This window comes from Heliangelus exortis, chromosome Z (genome assembly GCF_036169615.1).
Source record: "Heliangelus exortis chromosome Z, bHelExo1.hap1, whole genome shotgun sequence".
NCBI classification, from domain to species: Eukaryota; Metazoa; Chordata; class Aves; order Apodiformes; family Trochilidae; genus Heliangelus; species Heliangelus exortis.
In genome coordinates, this window is record NC_092454.1 from 28,200,007 (window position 1) to 28,219,018 (window position 19,012).

Genomic DNA, 19,012 nt, shown 5'->3' on the forward strand with positions numbered 1-19,012 from the left:
TAGTGTAGGTATATTAACAGCAAAAGGAAGACTACGGAAGGTGTGGGTTCCCTCAGAAAGAAAACAGGGCAGCTAGTGACAAATGATATGGAGAAGGCTGAGGTTCTCAACAACTTCTTTACCTCAGTCTTCACTGGAAAAGGCTCCAGCCACACCCTGAAAGTCACAGAAGATAATGGCAAGGGTTGGAAGGAAGAACTGTCCATGGTAAGTGAAGATCAGGCTCATGACCATCTGAAGAACCTCAAGTTGTACAAGTCCATGGGACCCAACAGAATACACCCACAGTCACAGAGGGAACTGGCGGATGTGGTTGCTAAAATGCTGTCTATTATATTCCCAAAGTCATGGCAGTCCAGTGAGTCCCCACTGACTGGAAAAGGGAAACATAACCCTCATTTTCAAAAAGGGAAAGAAGGAAGATCCAGGGAACTATAGGCTGGTCAGTCTCAACACTGTGCCAGATAAGATCATGGAGCAGATCCTCCTGGAAGCACTGCTGGAGCAGAGAATAGTGAAGAATAGTGGGTATTATCAAAAATAGTGGGTATACCAAAACAGCTTCACCAAAGCGAAATAGTGACTGACAAATGCTGTGGCCTTCTGTGAAAAGGTCACAACATCAATAGACAAGGGAAGAGCAACAGATATAATTTACCTGGACTTGAGCAAAGCCTTTGGCACAGTCCCGCACAACATCCAGGTCTCCAAGACGGTAAAATATGGGTTTGATGGATGGATCATTTGGTAGATGAAGAACTGGCTTGATGGATGCACCTAAAGAGTGGCTGTCTATGGGTCCATGTCCAAGTGGAGGCCAGCGACAAGTGGAGTCCCTCAAGGATCAGTGTTGGGATTGGTCCTGTTTACCATCTTTGTCAGTGATATGTACAGTAGCACCAAGTGCACACTCAGCAACTTTGCTGATGACACCAAACTGTGTCGTGAGGCTGACATGCTGGAGGGAAGGGATGCCATCCAGAGGGACCTTGACAGGCTCAAGAGGTGGGCTCATGCCAACCCCATGAAGTTCAACAAGACCAAGTGCAAGGTCCTGCATCTGGGTCGAGGCAATTCTAAGCACTGATACAGGCTGAGCAGTGACTGGATTGAGAGCAGCCCTGAGGAAAAGGACTTCGGGGTGCTGGCCGATGAGAAGTTCAACATGAGCCATCAGTGTACCCTTGCAGCCCAGAAAGCTAACTGGATCCTTGGCTGCATCAAGAGAAGTACGACCAGCAGGTTGAGGGAGGTGATTCTCCCCCTCTGCTCTGCACTCATGAGGCCCCACCTGCAGTACTATGTCCAGTTGTGAAGCCCCTATTACAAGAAAGACATGGATACACTGGAGCATGTCCAAAAAAGGGCCACAAGGATGATCAGAGGGCTGGAGCACCTCTCCTATGGAGACAGACTGAGAGAGCTGGGTTTATTTAGTCTGGAGAGGAGAAGGCTCTGAGGAGACCTTATTGCAGCCTTCCAGCATCTGAAGGGGGCCTAAAAGAAAGCTGGTGAAGAACTTTTTTAGGATGTCAGGTAGTGACAGGACTAAGGGGAATGATTTCAATCTAAAAGAGGGTAGACTTAGATTAGATATTAGGAACAAGTTCTTCACCATGAGGGTCGTGAGACACTGGAACAGGTTGCCCAGAGAGATGGTGGAAGCCCCATCCCTATAAGTTTTTAAGGCCAGGCTGGACAGGGCTCTGAGCAATCTGATCTGGTGAGAGATCTAGCCCCCCCCATGGCAGGGGGGCTAGAAGCAGACGATTCCAACCTGGAAATTCTATGATTCTATGACTCTTAGACATAAAAAATCGAAAGTATTCTCTTCAAGTTTCTCCTTTTAAGAATTTAAAACAAAACAAAACAAAAACCTTGAAGCATCTGGAGTCCCTGAACAGGTATTTGCTTTGGTAGAACCTAAACTTCCAACTTTTTGGCTCAGAGTAACATTAGGAACCTGTTTTCACAATAAATGTACATTGCTAAGCTTTTGCAGGTGAGGTTATGTAACAAGTGTGGATCAACACCTCAGAATGCTTCTCTCACATTTGTACTAACATTCTGCCATCTTTTAGTCTAATAGGAACAATATCGTGTGCACTACAACCTTATTTTGCCTGCTCTCCAAGTCCTTTCTGCCTGACACTGCAGTCAGTACTCCTAATGCTACATTCTTTACAGCACATAAATTTTTTCCTTCAGGCTACAGCATAAAATGGATAGGACATCAGAGCATTCAGGTATTACTCCCTGTTTGCTGCTTGCAGTAATCAGCAAGCCTTTTGAAAAGACTGTCTTCAGTCACTATCAATACATAGCCACCAGAGCCTCGTTCAGGATCAAAGTAAGTTAGAAGCACAGCATCCATTTTCCATTCTCACACTGACAATTTTACTCAAACTCCAGAAGCCTTACAAATATATTTTAACAGCAATGCTCCCACTAATAAACAGCTAACAGTCTCAGTTAGGCCAAAGCCTATAATAGCAAGTATTTATGAATTTATGACAAAAGTCGAGCAAAGCACCACTTCTCAGAGAGAAAAAAAATTATCCTTTTCAGAGACATTACTATTGCATACTTTAATTCTAAAGAACCAATAAACTGCTCTTAGAAACTCCAGCTTAGTGATTATAAAGCTCTACATATTCACAGTAATTAGAATATTTTATCCAGCACAATAACTAAAACTGTTAGCATAAATAAAACATTTTCAAACTCATGAGTTAATATGGTATGATAATTTTACATTCATATTCACTTTTTTATTATGGTCAGTGACATTTTAGTTATAGATTTCTGATCATACTTTCCTAGTGTTCTGCAGTACTCATTGCAATTTGAAAATTACACTGCTCTTGAGTAACACATTAGTACATGCAATAGCCACACAGTCTTGCACAATCCCTATTATTTTAAATATTGTTATTTGTGTGGTACACAAATTTGGAAGAGGTACATGCTGGGGAAAGGAACACACAGAAATTCTGAAATTTAAATCACAATGCTGAAAAAGTTAGTGTCCTGCAAAGCCTACACTTCGGAGAGTCACCAGCTAGAGTCAGACCATATCAGCAGTTCATAGTTACTACCAGCCTAGTATAAAAAAAGGTTTCTTGTGAGAACTTTTACATGAATACATGTTGAAATTACAACAAAATCAAATTTAAAAGGACAAAGTAATGTGCTTTTAAAGAAATACTATTCACTAGGAAATATCACAGAACTGCCAGCATTGGAAAGGACCTCTAAGATCACTGCCTCCAACATCAGCTCATTTTCTGTTGGGTAGTTACCCAGCCACTCTTCCCAAAGACTGTAACATTGCATGGGGTTGTTGTGACCACAGTGCACAATCCAGCACTTGGATTGTTAACCTCTCAGTTAACTTGATGTTAAGGATGTTAACATGATCAACAATGTTAAACCTCATGTTATTGACCTTGGCCCAATGGTCCAGCCTATCCATGTCCCTTTGCACAGTAACGAAAATCAGTGCAAAGAGAACAAGGCAGGACAAAGTTTGGCTCTGAAGCCATCCAATGGCAGGATGTATAGCTCAAAGGCATCAAAATCTCCCAACAATATTCATATTTTCACATAATTTCAATGTGCTTAGAAAAGAAGACACTCCAAGCTACAGTGCTAACAAAATCCAAATCCAATACATATATACGCATACGTTTCTCCAGATAAAGCTCTATTTTTAAAATAAAATAAAAACCTGATGAATGGACACATTAAACCTTCTGAGATCCACATTGCTCAAGTTTATGAGAAATCATTTTAATATTTTAAAGCATAATGGAAAATATATATAAAATATTAAAAGAGATCCCTGAGTTGCTTATTCCTGCTTAATAAAAATGCAACTAAATGTTATACAGATAAAAGAACTGCATTTACCTTAACTTGCATGTCCCATCTAGAAAACAATCAGTTTTGCAAAATTTTGCTGCAGCAGTACCACCACTGTAGTTTGACTTCCCAAATACTACTAATTGGTTGGGATTTTTTAAATACATGAACAAACGTGTATGGGAAAAAAAAAACAAACCCCCCCCCCCCAAGCTATACAACTTTTACTGTAACAATTAATTTGAACTCGTTACATAAATAACATATTCTAAAGATTGCGAACTTGCTCTATATCAAAGAGATTTTTCTTCCAAAATGGAACACAAAAGTATATATATTTAAAAAAAAAAAAAATTAGACACCTTGCACTGCACTTCTGTAAAAGGTAAAGAGCTCCTGAAATATTAAGAACAAGAATTTCTTAATCTTAATTAAGAAAGAGGCAGAGACAGAAGTTTCTGTAGGATCCAACATACATATTACTCCTATTGTCAAAACTTCCTGAAGGCAAATTAAGGGAGAAGGAAGAAGGGGAAGCAAGACTATTCTAATAGCAATAATACCCCAACAACACAAAGAGGATTTCATATGCCTTATGGATACAATACAAACCCTATATTTTGTTGAGGAGTTTAAATGAAAGAAGCTTCCAAGTATCTAACTGATGCAGAATTCAGTGTCATACTAAAAGAGCTAACCTGACATCCATAAACACAGAGAAAAGTTCTAAGGCAGAAAACCTGAAGTTCAACCTGAAACTGGAAATTACCACTAACATTTTGAACCTTTAAAAAAAAAGATTATAAGAAAATTGCTTAATACAGTAATTAAATACTGGAGTGTGAAACTACGTCACATTGTGTATGTCAGAGTTGGTAAGGGTAGTGCCAGAAGCACCTCAAAGATAATAAAAGCCTCCCCAAATCATACCTGACCTTCTAGTCTATAGCATCTATTTCACCATGTAGCAGGATACTGATCCTACAGTAACCTACAGTACCAGATTTTTTCTGTGTCTATAGATTATATGTAACTTGCTTGAATACCTATGTAAAAGAGATGGCATATACATTGCCTCATACAGGCATCACTTCTGAATCCCAAAATATCCATCTTTTAGCTTACTTTCCTTCACAGTATGCTGTCCAGGATTTAGAATGCTTTATTTTTCTTGAGTTGTACACACATGGAGAACAGGTTTCAAGCTGTTATCCACTAATTAGTCAAGTAAACAGCACAAAAACTGCATTACTTCATGTAAGGAATCAGGGAATCCATTACTCAAATCAGTTCATAAATGGCAGACTGAAGACATTACTAAAAATATAAGCAGAACTGTGCTGTCATCTCATCTATTACAATGATAAATCTGGGGTTTCTTTTGTTCAGCCATTAATCACCACATGTAGAATATAATTACTTCAGTCATTAGCTATGGCATCAGCAGTTGGTTTCAAGCCATCCCTTCACCAAGTAGAAACAATTGCTTCCAGGTACATGATCCACATCACAGAGGATATGGCTAGTTTACAGCTAAGTGAGTAAAATTATAAACATGTCGCTTACCTTTTTTATTTGTCCCCATCTGGAAAAACACTCTTGACCAGTTCTTCATGCACATTCACTGGTTTGCATCTGAATTGTTTCTAAAGGGAGTTTTAACCCACACGGCTGACCATGATAGGAGTTTTACCTCCTATGGCTGACTTTCTGCTGAAGAAGCTTCTGTAAGAGTATGGAACTTTAAAATACCAAGCATGGACTCTAAAGTCTGATTACCAGGACTTATAAAGCCCACACAATACACACATAAGATTTGCACTGTCTGTTATGTTCAACAAACCACTATGATGCATGAGAGGTAGCTTGTAATAGTACCTATCTAAAAAAAAAAAAATTAAATTTTGAATGGCACATGCTGCAAAAAAAACCTTACAAGAACTTTCAAATTTATTAAATTATATATATATATATATTTCTTTTTTAACTTACTATTATGACTTTTTAAAATGACGTCTAGGTTATGTTTTTTCTAGCCATGACTGCGTAACAATTAGATGTGCCATTACCAGAACTGACAGGACCTTGTCACAATTTCTCTCTTCCTTCTTGGCTTAACACCAGAAATATATGGCACTGTGCTAATACACACATTTGGGAATATATTACGTTTTCTTTAACCAAGGCTTAGAATTGGAGTTCTTTGGCTTTGAAGATAGATGGCACTGAAGAAATTTTAAGACGTGATTTTCCTAGCTGAAAAATTCCAAAGGTGAGCAAAAATGAAACGCCAGCATTTTTGTTTCCAAGAAACAGGATTTAAAAAGAATTCTCTGAAACCTTAGGCCAACATCAAGAGTGCAGAGTACCTCGTGATGGCATAAGGCTTGTCACTTGGGAAAAAATTCTGTAAATCAAACACATAGCTTAAGTACACACCAGAGACAAATGCTTCATAACAGACCCAAAATAATTTCTCTAGGAGTCGCATAGCCTTGATTTCCACAAGCCTTTCTTAGGATTAACATCACACACTTTTTTTGAAACTTTCTTGTCGCTTGTGTAATTATTCCAACTTCTCCACAAACTATTCTTGCCTGCTACTGCATCTCACTTGATCCACTTTTCTTCTAAATACTTGCATATTCCCCTGATACCTGGTTTTGCCTTCCCCTACACAGTGAAGCAAACCCAGAAAGGTTTGCTTTTTGTACCTTTAAAGTTTCCTGCCTGAAAGACAAAATGGTTCTCCGCTTTTTAGTCGGTCGAGCAACTATGCCCCCTTGACAGCAGCCACCGGGCTATCAGCCGGCGGCTTCTACCAGCCCCTCCTTCCTCACAGCGGCCCAGTCCGCACCCGCGGACCCATCATTCCCCGGAAGGCCGAGGTGCGGAAGGTCAACGAGGACCAAGCGCTGCAGTACCGCACGCAGCCAAGCCGCGGGGTGAGCCTTCCGGATGGCCGCGCCTCACGGCACACCCCACAGACACCCCTCGCGTCCCGCTCCCCTGCGCCGCACAGTCGTGGGGAAGCCGCAGGAGTAAATCGTGGGGAGCCGGGTAGGTGCCTCCCCGTTCCTCACGGTAACGGAGCCCCCTGGAGGTGCCGGCAGCAGCGCCACTGAGAAGGGGGCTCATGCGCGGTGCGATCCTTGCCCTGAGGTGCCCGCTGTCAGCACTCCCCCCTCCCCCGCTTCCCCGCCGCCTCGGGGGCGACGGAGCTGCGTCCCGCGTCCGCCGTGACGAGAGCCGAGAGGCGGGGGACAGCGATCCCCTTTCGGCAGCTGCTCCGGCGCAGGGCGCTTGCGGGCGGTGCGGGGATGGGGCCGAGTCCGTGACTCGGACGGGGTTTTGACAAAGTCGTCACTTTGTTGGGTCTGGTGTGGAAAATGGCGTGCGGTTGCGCCTTAGGGAAGGGTGTTGGTGCGGGCAGCATCGCATTGCGAAACTTGAGGTTTGGGTAACAACAGCCGTCCCAGCGGCCCTGCCCCGGGGCGGAGCGGGGGGCGGCCACCGGGACGCAGCAAAAGTTACTGAGGTGATCCGTGACCGCCTGGAGGAGCCCCTCGGACTGGGACAGGGGGTTAGAGGGAGTTGATCTCTTGAGATTATATTTTGTTGTTTCCAGATCATCCGACACTCATTTCTTGGAGTGGAGTTTTGCAGTGTTCTGTCTTGGGTGTGTTAGTTTGGGCAAACAGAACGTGTTTTTCACATTCAAGTAAGCTTCATTTATATAAAATCTTTCCTTAAGTCTCTTAAGAAATGGTCTTGACTATTAGCATTAAATTTCACTGTATTCGGACATGTGTGGGACTAAGATTCTGTTGGCAGTAACAACGTCATACTAATTGTAATTTGTTGTGTCCATACTTTTTGATGATCATATTACCTGTTTAGCATTAATTATTTTACTTAAATCCCTTTACAAAAGATAGATATGTTTTCAGGCATTTCTGTTGTCTTTTTTTTTTACCTAGTTGACACAATGGCAGACTTTGAAAAGAGCCTCCATCAGGATATGATTTCTCAGCTGCATAATTTTGCTGCTCTTGGAAATGCATCCAAACTGAAAGCATTGCTCAGTCATTCTCCATCACTTATCAATGCAGCTTCAGATAACGGCTGGACAGCCCTGATGTATGGTGCCAGAAACGGACACCTTGAGGTTGTGCAGATTCTTCTTGAAGAAGGGTGAGCTGTTCAGTAGATCCTACTTAAGAACTGTGACCTGCGTCCCTTTCTGTCCATTTCAACTTGATCTCAGGAAAGTAGATTTATCTGACAAATAGTGGAAGAATTTTCAGGCTTAAAACTCAGGATGACACTGTGTCTGTTTATAACTGGATTCTGCTATTGCATCATGCTTTCTGTGTTTGCTTAGAACTTCTTTAAAAGTTACAAGTGTCTAAAATTATTCCTTTCATCTTCAAAGGGATATTGTCACCCCTTCCAGTCTCCTACAGAACAGAACAAAGCTTGTATCCCATATCTATAACTGCACTGAGTTGTAAATTTGGTATATTTGATTGTTCCACTTACATTGTGTCTCTTAACTTTTTTTTTGTAATCACCTGCATCTAGCCTACAGGACAGAATGTTTGCTGACATACTTAACTGACTGTTAAGTAGGACATGACAGACACACCTTTGCAGAGGTTAATGATTGATGAATTTCATTTGTCTCTTAGTTTTTCAACCGTTCACTTCTTCCTGGAGCAGTCATGTTATTTTCTTCAGTCAATGTGACACCATGTCCACATTCAGTGCATATCAAAAACTTCCTGTTGTACTTGCTATCCACCTCAAAGTCAAGTATTGTACTCCTAGTGTTTCAAGACACTCGGAAAAACAAAGAATGCTACAGAGTTCTTGAACCCCAAAGAAGATTTTTTTCTGAAGCCTAAGTAAAGCCAGGGTCTAAATAATCCAGATTGAAGAGTGAGAGTTAGGTGTAGCGGGTCAACTGTGATCTACATTAATCAAGCCCATTCTATTCCTTTCTGCACCCTTATTTACAGAACACCTTTAGTTCGTTATGTGGTGAACAGTAATATCAAGCACAACATTCCACAGCCTCCAGAGCTTTTATCCTATGTTTTTTTTATTTGAGTACTACCCAGGTGCTCTGTCCTTCACTGTTTTCCAGCCTGTAGAGATACTCAGATACTCAAATCACAGATTTTGTGGGTTGAAATATATTTTGTACCGAGCAGTCTTTTGATATATTCTGTAATTACCGCTTTGGTAAACAGGATAGCAGTTTTTTAAGTCAATAGTCACTTGTAAATGTTATTTTCACAATCATTCTGCTAGGCAATTGAATTTTGTTCCTAAAGTGATGCTGTGACCTCATTGGTCTTGTTTTAGTTCTGCTTAAACATAATCATTTGGATAAATACAGTTGCTGGGTACATAATCATGAATGTCTATGAAGATAATACTATATAGCATTCTAAAGCCTCGACCTGGAAAGCCACTCAGGTTTTTTATAGTGTTCATCTATATTTAATAAAAGCTACAGAAAATGTTTGTAGTCTAGAAAAATATTTCTTGGTGATCTCAAGAGCTCTGAATAGCAACCAGATCACAGTCTGCATATGCCTGAGCATATAGAAGGTGGAAGACAAAATCAGAACAAAATTCATTGCTAAGAGGAAATTAAGTAAGATTTTGCCTAAAAAGAGGATTAATCTTTAAAGTTAAAACAGACAACAGTTTTTTCTTGCCAACCAAAAACTTGTAAATTAGGTTCTGAATACTTTTCTAAAATATATGCAAACTCAGAAACTCTTGAGGTTAGTGTAAAAATCTCAAGTCAGTCTTGCTGCAGTAAAACTACCTGTGTATTACCAAAATGAATATACTGACACCTTCTGGTTTTAAAAACTGTCTGGTCCCACATCTACTATATAATTTGTAGTTTACAGTGAGATTTCTGTTTTATTTCCTTGAGACAAATTTGACACACACACACACAAAAAAATATGCCTTCTTGTTTACATCGTAATTAACACATCTATTTCATATATTTTTTTCTTTTCTTGTCAGTAATTAAATATATATCATGAAGCAATGTTTCCTTATCTGGGTCATTTTGCAGACATTCTGGTAACAAAGAGATCCATACAGGGACCAGCACCACAGCTGTAATAGTGCTACTTCTCTCACTATTTTCTTGTAAATGTTTTGATGTTGCTTTCGTTAGCTTCTAGAAAGTACTAGAAAGTACTCATTATTCAGAAGAGCTCTATCTGTAAATGATCTTGAGCATTTTTTCTTTTCCTTTTTATTTTTTTTTTCATGATGCATAGTGGGGATTTTTATTTAATTCATTGCTGCTGTAGTACTGTATGAACCTTGATATGTGACAACTGGAGTGGATCAACAACTGGAGTGGATTTAAGGGTTCTCATCTTAGAAAGAGCTAATGAAGGATCATTACTTTTCATTACCATTATACTAAGTATTTAGCTCCAAGTCCCCTAGTATAGACAGAATGTCTGAAAGTTCTTGCACCATAACAGTGTTAGATGTATAGTCTCTAAGTAAGAATAGCACAGCATTAGGATACTTCCTAAACATATTTACCCTGAAAACCACTGTTCTTTCTGTTTCTCTAGGTGTGACAGGTCCATTGTTAATAAATCAAGGCAGACAGCTCTGGACATTGCAAAATTTTGGGGGCACATGCATATAGCTAATTTGTTGTCCAATGTGAAAGGTGGACCAACGCCTAATTTTCTGTCAAATGAAGTGAAAGAGTTTGTAAATTATTTTGGCTCGACACTTCTGGACAGAAGGAGTGATAAAAGAACCAATTCTGAGTGGTTAAGCAAAAAGCAAAGCCATCCAACTACAGTATATATCCTCTTCTCAAATCTAAGTCCTTTGGTTACTTTGCATGGGGGAGTAGAGAGCTCACAGCAGCCAGAAGTAAAGCTTTGCAGGCTGTACCACAAGGATGTAGAGCAGTACATGAACCAAACTGAAGAAAGCATTTTGATTTTTCTTGGAGTTGAACTTGAGCTCCACATGAACCTGTTGGCTGTTCACAATGGAAGAGTTCTGCAAGAAGATGAAGAGGATGGGTTAGTTGCATGGTTTGCTCTTAGTCTAGATTCTGCTTCTGCTGAGAAGTTTAAACAGAATCATGAGGACTGTTACTTTCTTCAGCCACCACTACCAGCACTACTGCAGCTGCCTGAGAAAGAAGCTGGTAAGATGCATAAAATGCAGCAGTTATCAAGTGTGCAGTCATAATGCTATGCTTTGGGATTTACTGAGGTATAACACCACAACGGTGGGTCAAGGGTTGGACTTGATGATCTCTGAGGTCCCTTCCAACCCAACCAATTCTATGATTCTATGATAACTCAAGGACAAACCACTGCAAAGGAATCAGGTGTTTTCAATGGCTTTGGTAATAGTTTCATTTTAAAAGCCTGCTTTTAAAAGTGTTTTTTTGAAGCTTTTTATATGTAAGAACTTGTGCGCTTCTGAAATTTTAACATATACAGTGGCACTCAGTAGACTGTAGAATGTGCTGATCATCATAATTTTATAAATGGTACTATTTAAATATTAATGCATGTGTAATTATGTTCTAGAAGAAAAAAAAATCTGTCATTTGAGTTTTCATTACAAGAAATGAAACTAAGTACGTAATAAGACTGTGTGTTGGATACTCATGAACAAGGGTTAGAAAATAAGGATCTCGAAGTGAATGAATGTCAGTATGGATGTTTTGTTAGCAGCTGCTGCTGTGACATTTTTGATTTTACTGAAAGATAAAGGGCAAATTGGACTTGCAGCTGAAGTTTAAATGGAACAAAACAATGCAGGTCAGTATCAGTGGTAGCCCTAAAACAGTCAGCTGTAAAAGGTGTGATAAATAACTCAGGCACTTTGCCCTGATAAAGTAACTGTTTTGAGAAACAGGGTATATTGATGAGGATGAATTTGTTACTGAACATGTAAATCGGTCTCTGGCTAGACACTACAGTGTTCTATGGCATGTGTTCTGCTACAAAGAAAAAGATCTGAATAATTCATTGCTCATTTTCTTGTAGTAGGATACAGGCTAAGCCAAAGCCTTAGTTTGAATTTTATGTAAAAATTTACTACTTACTTTTTCTATCTTAGTAAAAGGTTACATGGATTGGAATGGAATTTAGTGTATTGTTAATTCTTTTAAAGGAGTAGTTGCCCAGGCTAGATCTGTTCTAGCATGGCACAAGCGCTACCGATTTTGCCCAACATGTGGGAGTGCAACCAAGACTGAAGAAGGGGGTTACAAGAAAACTTGCTTAAAAGAAGATTGTTCCAGTCTCAAAGGTGTTCACAACACATCATATCCGAGAGTTGGTGAGAACATTGTTGGATAAACTTGTTAAAAATGGCTTGTTTGTACTGTTATATACATGTTAATCAATTTATTTTTTGTTTCTTCGGCTACTTGTTTCTGTCCCAGGTCTTACATGCTTGTCTGCACTCAGAGTGTGTATGTCTCAGCTCTGTTTAAGATGAAGTAGTTCAGGATTCTCCTCCTATAGTAGTAGTCTGTGACAAAGAATTAATGTGACACTACCAATCTTTATTGCAATGGAGTATTATTAATTTGAACTTCCAACAACATAAAGGAGATATTAACAATACGAAGTGTCACAGTTTACTTTTTTTCCCCTGAATTTTGTTTTCTCACCTTCTGCAAGAGCTCTGAGCTTGAAATAGCGCTGCATCAAACCTGGCCCTGTATCAAATTTGTGATGGAGTGCTTATTTTCCAGTTCTGCCACTTTGACTGCCACTTTTCCTATTGAGACACTTCAGCCGTTCTCACTGGCTTTCTCTGTTCATTGTCAGTCTCAAACTTTCAGGCCTTGTTTTTCTCAGAATACAAGCTTGTCTATGTAGTCTTCTATAGTTTCTTTTGTTTATGTGTTGCAAAGGAACAAGATAGGGGAAAACAAAACAAAACAAAACAAAACAAAACAAAACAAACAAACAAAAAACAAAAAAAACCCCACCACCTTACTCTTTTTTTCCTGGACAGCTTGGTGATTCTTTGATCGCTTTTTCTTCCCCTGCCCTGTTCCTTCTGCAGTTGCAGTTCTGGGTACTGTAAGTGTCCTATATGTCTGAATTTCACATTCTCTTACATGCCGTAGATGTATCTTTGTAGTAATCAAAGCAATTCTACCATATTATTCTATCTTGTGGAGTTCAGTGAAGCTTGCTAAAATACTAGTGGCTGTTTCATTACACACAAGAAACTTAAAGAAGGAATGGGATTATATAGGAAAGACTGGTGAACCAGCATTTTCTATTGATGCCTTTCTCTGAAAAAAGTTTACAGATAGTAGCACTGCATATTCTGCACTGTACCATATGTCACATACCTTTGAACAGGACAACAATCTGAAATTAGTATTTATAGTGGTTGCTGAATAAAAGTTTTTCATACAGAAAAAATACTGGTGCTTTGGACCAAAAAAACATGAAAAACAATTGCAAGAGAAAAATATATAAGGCAGAGGTACATAGACAAAATTAAAAACAAAACATTGAGATACTTCAGAGGTGGGTAACAATAAAAGGGGAAAAACATAGATGAGTACAGTGCAGAAATGCATGACAGAAAGAATGATACCAATAGTAGAAAATATTTAGCAAAAAAGAAAAAGATACATAAAGTGACCAGAAGTGAGAAAGTAGATAAAACTGCAATTATCAGGTGAGAGACTGATTCCCAACAGTTAACGAAGTCAAAATTGGAAAGTTTAGTGAGTATTTAAATTTTAACTGGAGTACAGAAGTAGATGATCTTCTTTGGTATTTTAGTCAGAAGTACTTTTTTCAGACCGGTGTGTGCAGAGTGACAGTAGAGTGCTTTTGCTGCAGAAATTGTTACCCGCTGGGTGCTTAACCAGCTTAGTATTGCTGATACTCTGAATAGGTTGTGCTATTGCTGATACTCTGAATAGGTTGTGCTTTGGTTTTAGGTATTTTATGTCCTGCATTTTAAGTCTTGGCTAGTAAACTGCTTCTTCTAGGCATGTGTATTGCAAAACACACATATCTTGTAGGGGAAACAATACAAATTGAGATAAAATAACAACTTGCTCTGGGCATCTACACAGTTCAGATTTCAGTCACTTAAAGGTATCATATTTGTATTTACATTGTATCAAACAGGCTGAAATTATAACTGCATTTCAGTTAGATTTTCAAGGATATTCCTTTCACATCATCTACAGATCCTGTTGTGATAATGCTAGTCATCCATCCGGATGGTAACCACTGCCTCCTAGGTAGGAAGAAGAGCTCTCCCTCAGGATGGTTCACCTGTCTTGCTGGATTTGTAGAACCTGGTGAGTAATCTCATTTTCCCTTACCAAATGATTTTTCTTGCATATCAGTATTTTATATTGAAAATACTACCGAAATATTCTTGGTGTTATGTCATATAAATGTTTTTTTTCTTCTTGTTAGGTAGGTGTTATAATAAATATGCCTGTTGTGTGCTTTCAGCAGCTGATTAATAAAAAAGCAAAAATCAGCTTAAATTTAATTTTAAAATAGTTTTCTCATCTTGTACTCTTAAATGACATAGTTAAGTGTAAAAGCATGTAGGGTCCTTTCTGTGGTGATACTTAGCAAGGGATTTTGGGATAGAAAAAATAAGAATTAAAGTGTAACAAAGGTAACATGAAGCAAAGCATGTTACAGGTGTAACATACTTACAGGTGTAGGGCCCGTTTATTATATGAAAGATAAGCAGAAATTATTTAATTTTGAAAGAGAAGTAGAGAGATACTTTGCTAGCTGTGTTCAGCAATAATAATTGGAATTAGTTTCTTATATTAGGAATACATCTTCATCACCAGTGAAATTACCGCCTGTTACTACTTTCAGTAACTGTCTGCAAATTAAATAAAGTGGCAGCATAATTAAGTTTATTCAGTTATCATCTGAAAAAAGTCAGGACATTTAATTTTTCACTCCTTGCTTCTACCAGCCTTATTGCTTTATGATACTGAATTAAAGTATATAAACTGATACTGATATAAGGTATATAAGCTTCTCTCTTTGATGTACAGATTGTCTGTTTCAATGGACCTGTAATCAGAAGTTACAACACAGTACATGTGGGCATATGTATACATGTGACCATCAACACTGCACTGATACATCTGGCAGTTTTCCATGAGCATGGAAGTAACGCTTACCATTGCAGCTTAAGTTTGGAGAAATGTCTGTATGTGTTCAGACAATGGAGAATGAGTCAGACAAATTGAATAACGCAATGCAGGAATGCATGCAAGTCTTCTTAAGTCTCCATTTTCTTTTATTGTAATCTTAAATATTGATTTTTAAGTTGTATTAAATGCTGTTACGATCACACTGAAAATTTAAAAATTAGCAAAAATTGTTCTTTTTTGTTAGGTGAAACAATAGAAGATGCTGTTCGAAGAGAAGTAGAAGAGGAGGCTGGAGTCAAAGTTGGCCATGTTCAGTATGTCTCTTCTCAGCCATGGCCAATGCCCTCATCCTTAATGATTGGCTGCTTAGCTGTTGCAGTGTCTACAGAAATTAAAGTTGACAGGAATGAAATAGAGGATGCCCGCTGGTTCTCTCGAGAACAGGTAAAGTTCAATTCAATTTTCTTCTTGCATTGATTAGTCTGTGGCTGTATCGATTCTGGCATACAATAGGTACATGTTTTTTTCAGCAAGTTGAATGACCATGTATACTCTCCATTCTGTGACACTACAATTGCATTGTATTTTAATTTGAGATTACTCAAAAACAGAGAAAGGCAGATATTTACAGTAATTTTTGAGTCACTCAAAAGTTTATTTTAAGATATTTCTGACAGTTAGGTCTTACCATTTCCTTTTGGGAGATATCCAGGTTACTATGACTTTTAACTTACTTTCTTAGCAAGCCTGTAATACTCATTTTGGCAGTAGTCGCTTTCATTATCTGAATTTCCCCAAACAAGCATACTACCAGATTTGCTGGGAGGGTGAGGTTTAGTTAAAATCTCTATAAATTCATTAATTTGAATGTCTTTTTTCCATTCAGTAGTATTTTAATAGTCTGGTATTGAATATAGTTTACTATGCATTAAAGAGGTGGAAAAAAGATTTTCACAGAAAGAGAGATTTAAGTTCATGAGTGGAAAAGGAAAGACTGATTAAACATTGTAGTTTTCACAGGTTTTTCCAGAGGCTGAGCTACATATTTAATAATACTGTACTTGTACCTTGCAGTTACATGTCAACTCTGTAAATCACTTTGAAGGCACTTAGTCACCTATGCTCTCAGTGAATTCCTAACAACAGTGAGAGCATTATTTTACATTAATATCAGTTCTGAATACAGCAAGTCGTATGCAGAGAGGTCTAGAGTTGGAAATTAATGTACTTAAGAAATGTACACTGAAATAAAAGTGTACTTCCATGTTGCTTGCAGCTGCTTCAGTAACACATTTCCTCTGCACTTAATGGGGGGGGGGATGGGGGAATGGAGAGGAGAAGGGGTAGGGAAGGGGTAGGAAATGAAAAAGAATTTATGGAACAGTGTAGAGCACCATCCTTTTAGGGTCCTTACGCTAAAGAGGCTTCACAGCAGTCAGTCTTCACAGTTGTGTTAGAAACAAAGTATCCTTTGGGGCACATTTGAGCTCAAAAATGTCAGAATCCACACAGAATTGTATGGGGTTTTTTTTTTTCTCTGCATCTGTATTTGAGAATCTGGTAGTGACTGTCTCTTAACTATAGTAATGGTAGATGGATCATCATAGTAAGATACATCCTGCATGGTTACATTGTTAGATTCTGTATAGTTTATACTACTTCCTTTTAAAGAAAAATATCTGTTTTATTGCAGATCATGGAAGTTCTCTTTAAAGGAAATCAGTGTTCTTTCCTCATACCACCAAGTCAAGCTATTGCACACCAGTTGATAAAACATTGGATTGGAATGAATGCTAATCTTTAGTTCAAATAACTGATTTATTAGAGTTACATTATTTCTTCTAGTGAATGCTATACTAGGAATAAATTAGAAAGAATTGTTTATCTAGTAAATGTGCCTTAATTTATTGTGTTACTGAAAACAATGCTAATAGTCTTACAAAGCAGAAGGTTATAAAATAAACTGGGTTTATTATTTTATCCAAAATACTGCCACTTTGAAAGCCAGCCATTTCTTGTCACTAATTTAATGCAATACATTAAGAATCTGGTATTCCTTAAACAACTAAAATTAGAGAGGGTTTGTTCATGCTGTGTAATAATAACCTTTCACTCTCCTTTGCTTCTACAATGATACCAGAGCAAAAAGAGTACTCACTACATATAAATGTAGAAGGCAGAAGATTTGACTGTGAACTAATGAAAATTAACTTCTATTCAACATAATCATTTGTAAATAATCTGCATTTATCTGCTTTTTAAAGTATAATAATTTACAAGTAACAGAAACATTTACCGTAACAGAAAATGAAGTGAGAAAAAAAAAGATGAGGTGTTTAAGCAGAAAACAAAATTGATACTACTAACCAAGCTGTAAACTCATGTGATTTAATAGCATCTCATGAAAACTTCTTCAAGTACAGTACTGCTTGTGAGTCCTTTACAAAATTTGGATTGGACCCTATTTCTTATCTCATTTTTCATATTGGATATGTGTAAACACATTAAAAATAAAAACGTCCCAGTGTTGATACAATAGCATGAATATTATATGTTGTGTTTTGTGTAGAAATACTGTCAAGTTGGAAAATAATTATCTTGAATTCTATACCATGTGAAGGAAAAAGGGGTGGATGTCAATGGACTGATTAAAGATAGACCAGGCATGTTGCTTCATGGAATTAAATATACTAATCAGATTCTGAGCTTAGGAGACAGAAATAGAAAAAGAAGTGGAGCAGGTGAACAATGCTGCTCCCTGTTTTATCTTTCATTTCAATTAGACAAACCAATCAATGAAGACTTTTGAGAAAAAAATTATATTTTATAAAGCCCTACTAAGTTGAGTCATTATTTTTGTTACCTGCTTTAAGTGTGAAGAGTTGCATAACTAGGAGTACTTTATTCCTTCAGTGATCAGAAGGAGATGTATATATACAGCATATCGTTGCTGACTGCAGCTGACAATACAGAAGTCCAAAAAAAAACCCCACTTGAACTTGTTATCCTATTAAGCATTAGTAAGATAGACACCCCACTCTTTATGAGCTTAGAAAAGCAAACTAATCACAGAGAATCCATATTGGCAAACATCTGAGGAAAATGAATGTTGGCTTGTAGAAGCAGTAAGTATAAACATCTTTTTTTGTTTGTTTATTTTTAAAATGACACTTTGTCAAGTAGTACTCTCTATGTCCTAGTTTTTATAACTCGTCATAGAATAAAATATGGGATTTCTGTAGGTTTTTTATGCAGTAGATACAGTTTTAAGAATTTCATGTATAATTCAGTGTATCATTTAGTTTTCAGAATAAATAAGAATAATAGTTTTCTAAACAGAAGGAATTTTTCAGATGATTTTTGAATGTTTTCCTAAATGATAGGGATTACTTAGATGCATTTTAGATTCCCAGGACTGTATCTATCATTTTAGTATAAAGGTCTTAAAGTGTAGTCTGTGAAATGTAGAAGTGAAACCCTACCTGAATGAACTTCACTGTTTTATTTGTGTTGTCTGTCTGTAACTAATGTTTCAGATGAGGAATGTGAGAGATGCTGTAGTAGGATTACAGAATTATTAATCAAGAAGGAATATTGCATATTGTTGAGTAGAAAAGCCTAAAAATTCAGTCCGCAGCACTGATTATGCCTGGGTAGTAGGGTTTTTTTTTTCTACAGTTCCATCATTCAGCATGCTAAAATATCTTTGGTAAAAAAATTTTTTACCTCTCTTTAAGGAGAGAATCATTCTAACACTTGAGATACTCCAGCTCAGTGATGAAATGTAGACATTTTCTTAACAAACATGATAGAACTTCAAAAAGAGCTCATAAAATACTGAACATTCCAATTTTTGTCACACTAAACCGATATTACTACTAATTTATCCAGTCTGAATTGCTTTTCTGTAAATAATGACCCTGGAAACCTCTAAGTCAGAAAATA

The 19,012-nt window shown here is 37.8% G+C and overlaps 2 protein-coding genes across 4 annotated transcripts in view; both read left to right on the forward strand.

The window, feature by feature from the left end:
- The first annotated feature begins 6,754 nt into the window (after window positions 1-6,754).
- NUDT12 (nudix hydrolase 12) lies at window positions 6,755-17,608 on the forward strand. Of its 3 annotated transcripts, none has more exons than XM_071730770.1 (7): window positions 6,755-6,924; window positions 7,845-8,058; window positions 10,488-11,083; window positions 12,064-12,231; window positions 14,123-14,236; window positions 15,312-15,511; window positions 16,761-17,608. In XM_071730770.1, exons 2-7 carry the CDS (start codon window positions 7,853-7,855, stop codon window positions 16,869-16,871), a joined length of 1,395 nt encoding a protein of 464 aa, XP_071586871.1. In that variant the 5' UTR covers window positions 6,755-6,924; window positions 7,845-7,852; the 3' UTR covers window positions 16,872-17,608. The 3 variants fall into 3 exon arrangements, with proteins under 3 accessions (XP_071586871.1, XP_071586870.1, XP_071586872.1); XM_071730769.1 differs by lacking the exon at window positions 6,755-6,924 and adding an exon at window positions 7,206-7,447; XM_071730771.1 differs by lacking the exon at window positions 6,755-6,924 and adding an exon at window positions 7,290-7,585.
- A 428-nt stretch (window positions 17,609-18,036) lies between these two features.
- The window catches only part of LOC139789739 (uncharacterized), a 42,196-nt gene continuing 41,220 nt past the window's right edge, over window positions 18,037-19,012 (forward strand). Inside the window, exon 1 of the mRNA XM_071730746.1 lies at window positions 18,037-18,192. The gene's annotated coding sequence lies outside the window, so the exon portion shown is untranslated. The remainder of the gene's footprint in view (window positions 18,193-19,012) is intronic.

Excerpts from the sequence above, each read along its gene's own strand:
- NUDT12 (XM_071730770.1), top strand. The coding sequence starts at position 7,853 with ATGGCAGACTTTGAAAAGAGCCTCCATCAGGATATGATTTCTCAGCTG. Across the intron at positions 8,059-10,487 it reads CAGATTCTTCTTGAAGAAGG|GTGTGACAGGTCCATTGTTA; the intron begins GTGAGCTGTTCA and ends CTGTTTCTCTAG. Across the intron at positions 14,237-15,311 it reads TGCTGGATTTGTAGAACCTG|GTGAAACAATAGAAGATGCT; the intron begins GTGAGTAATCTC and ends CTTTTTTGTTAG.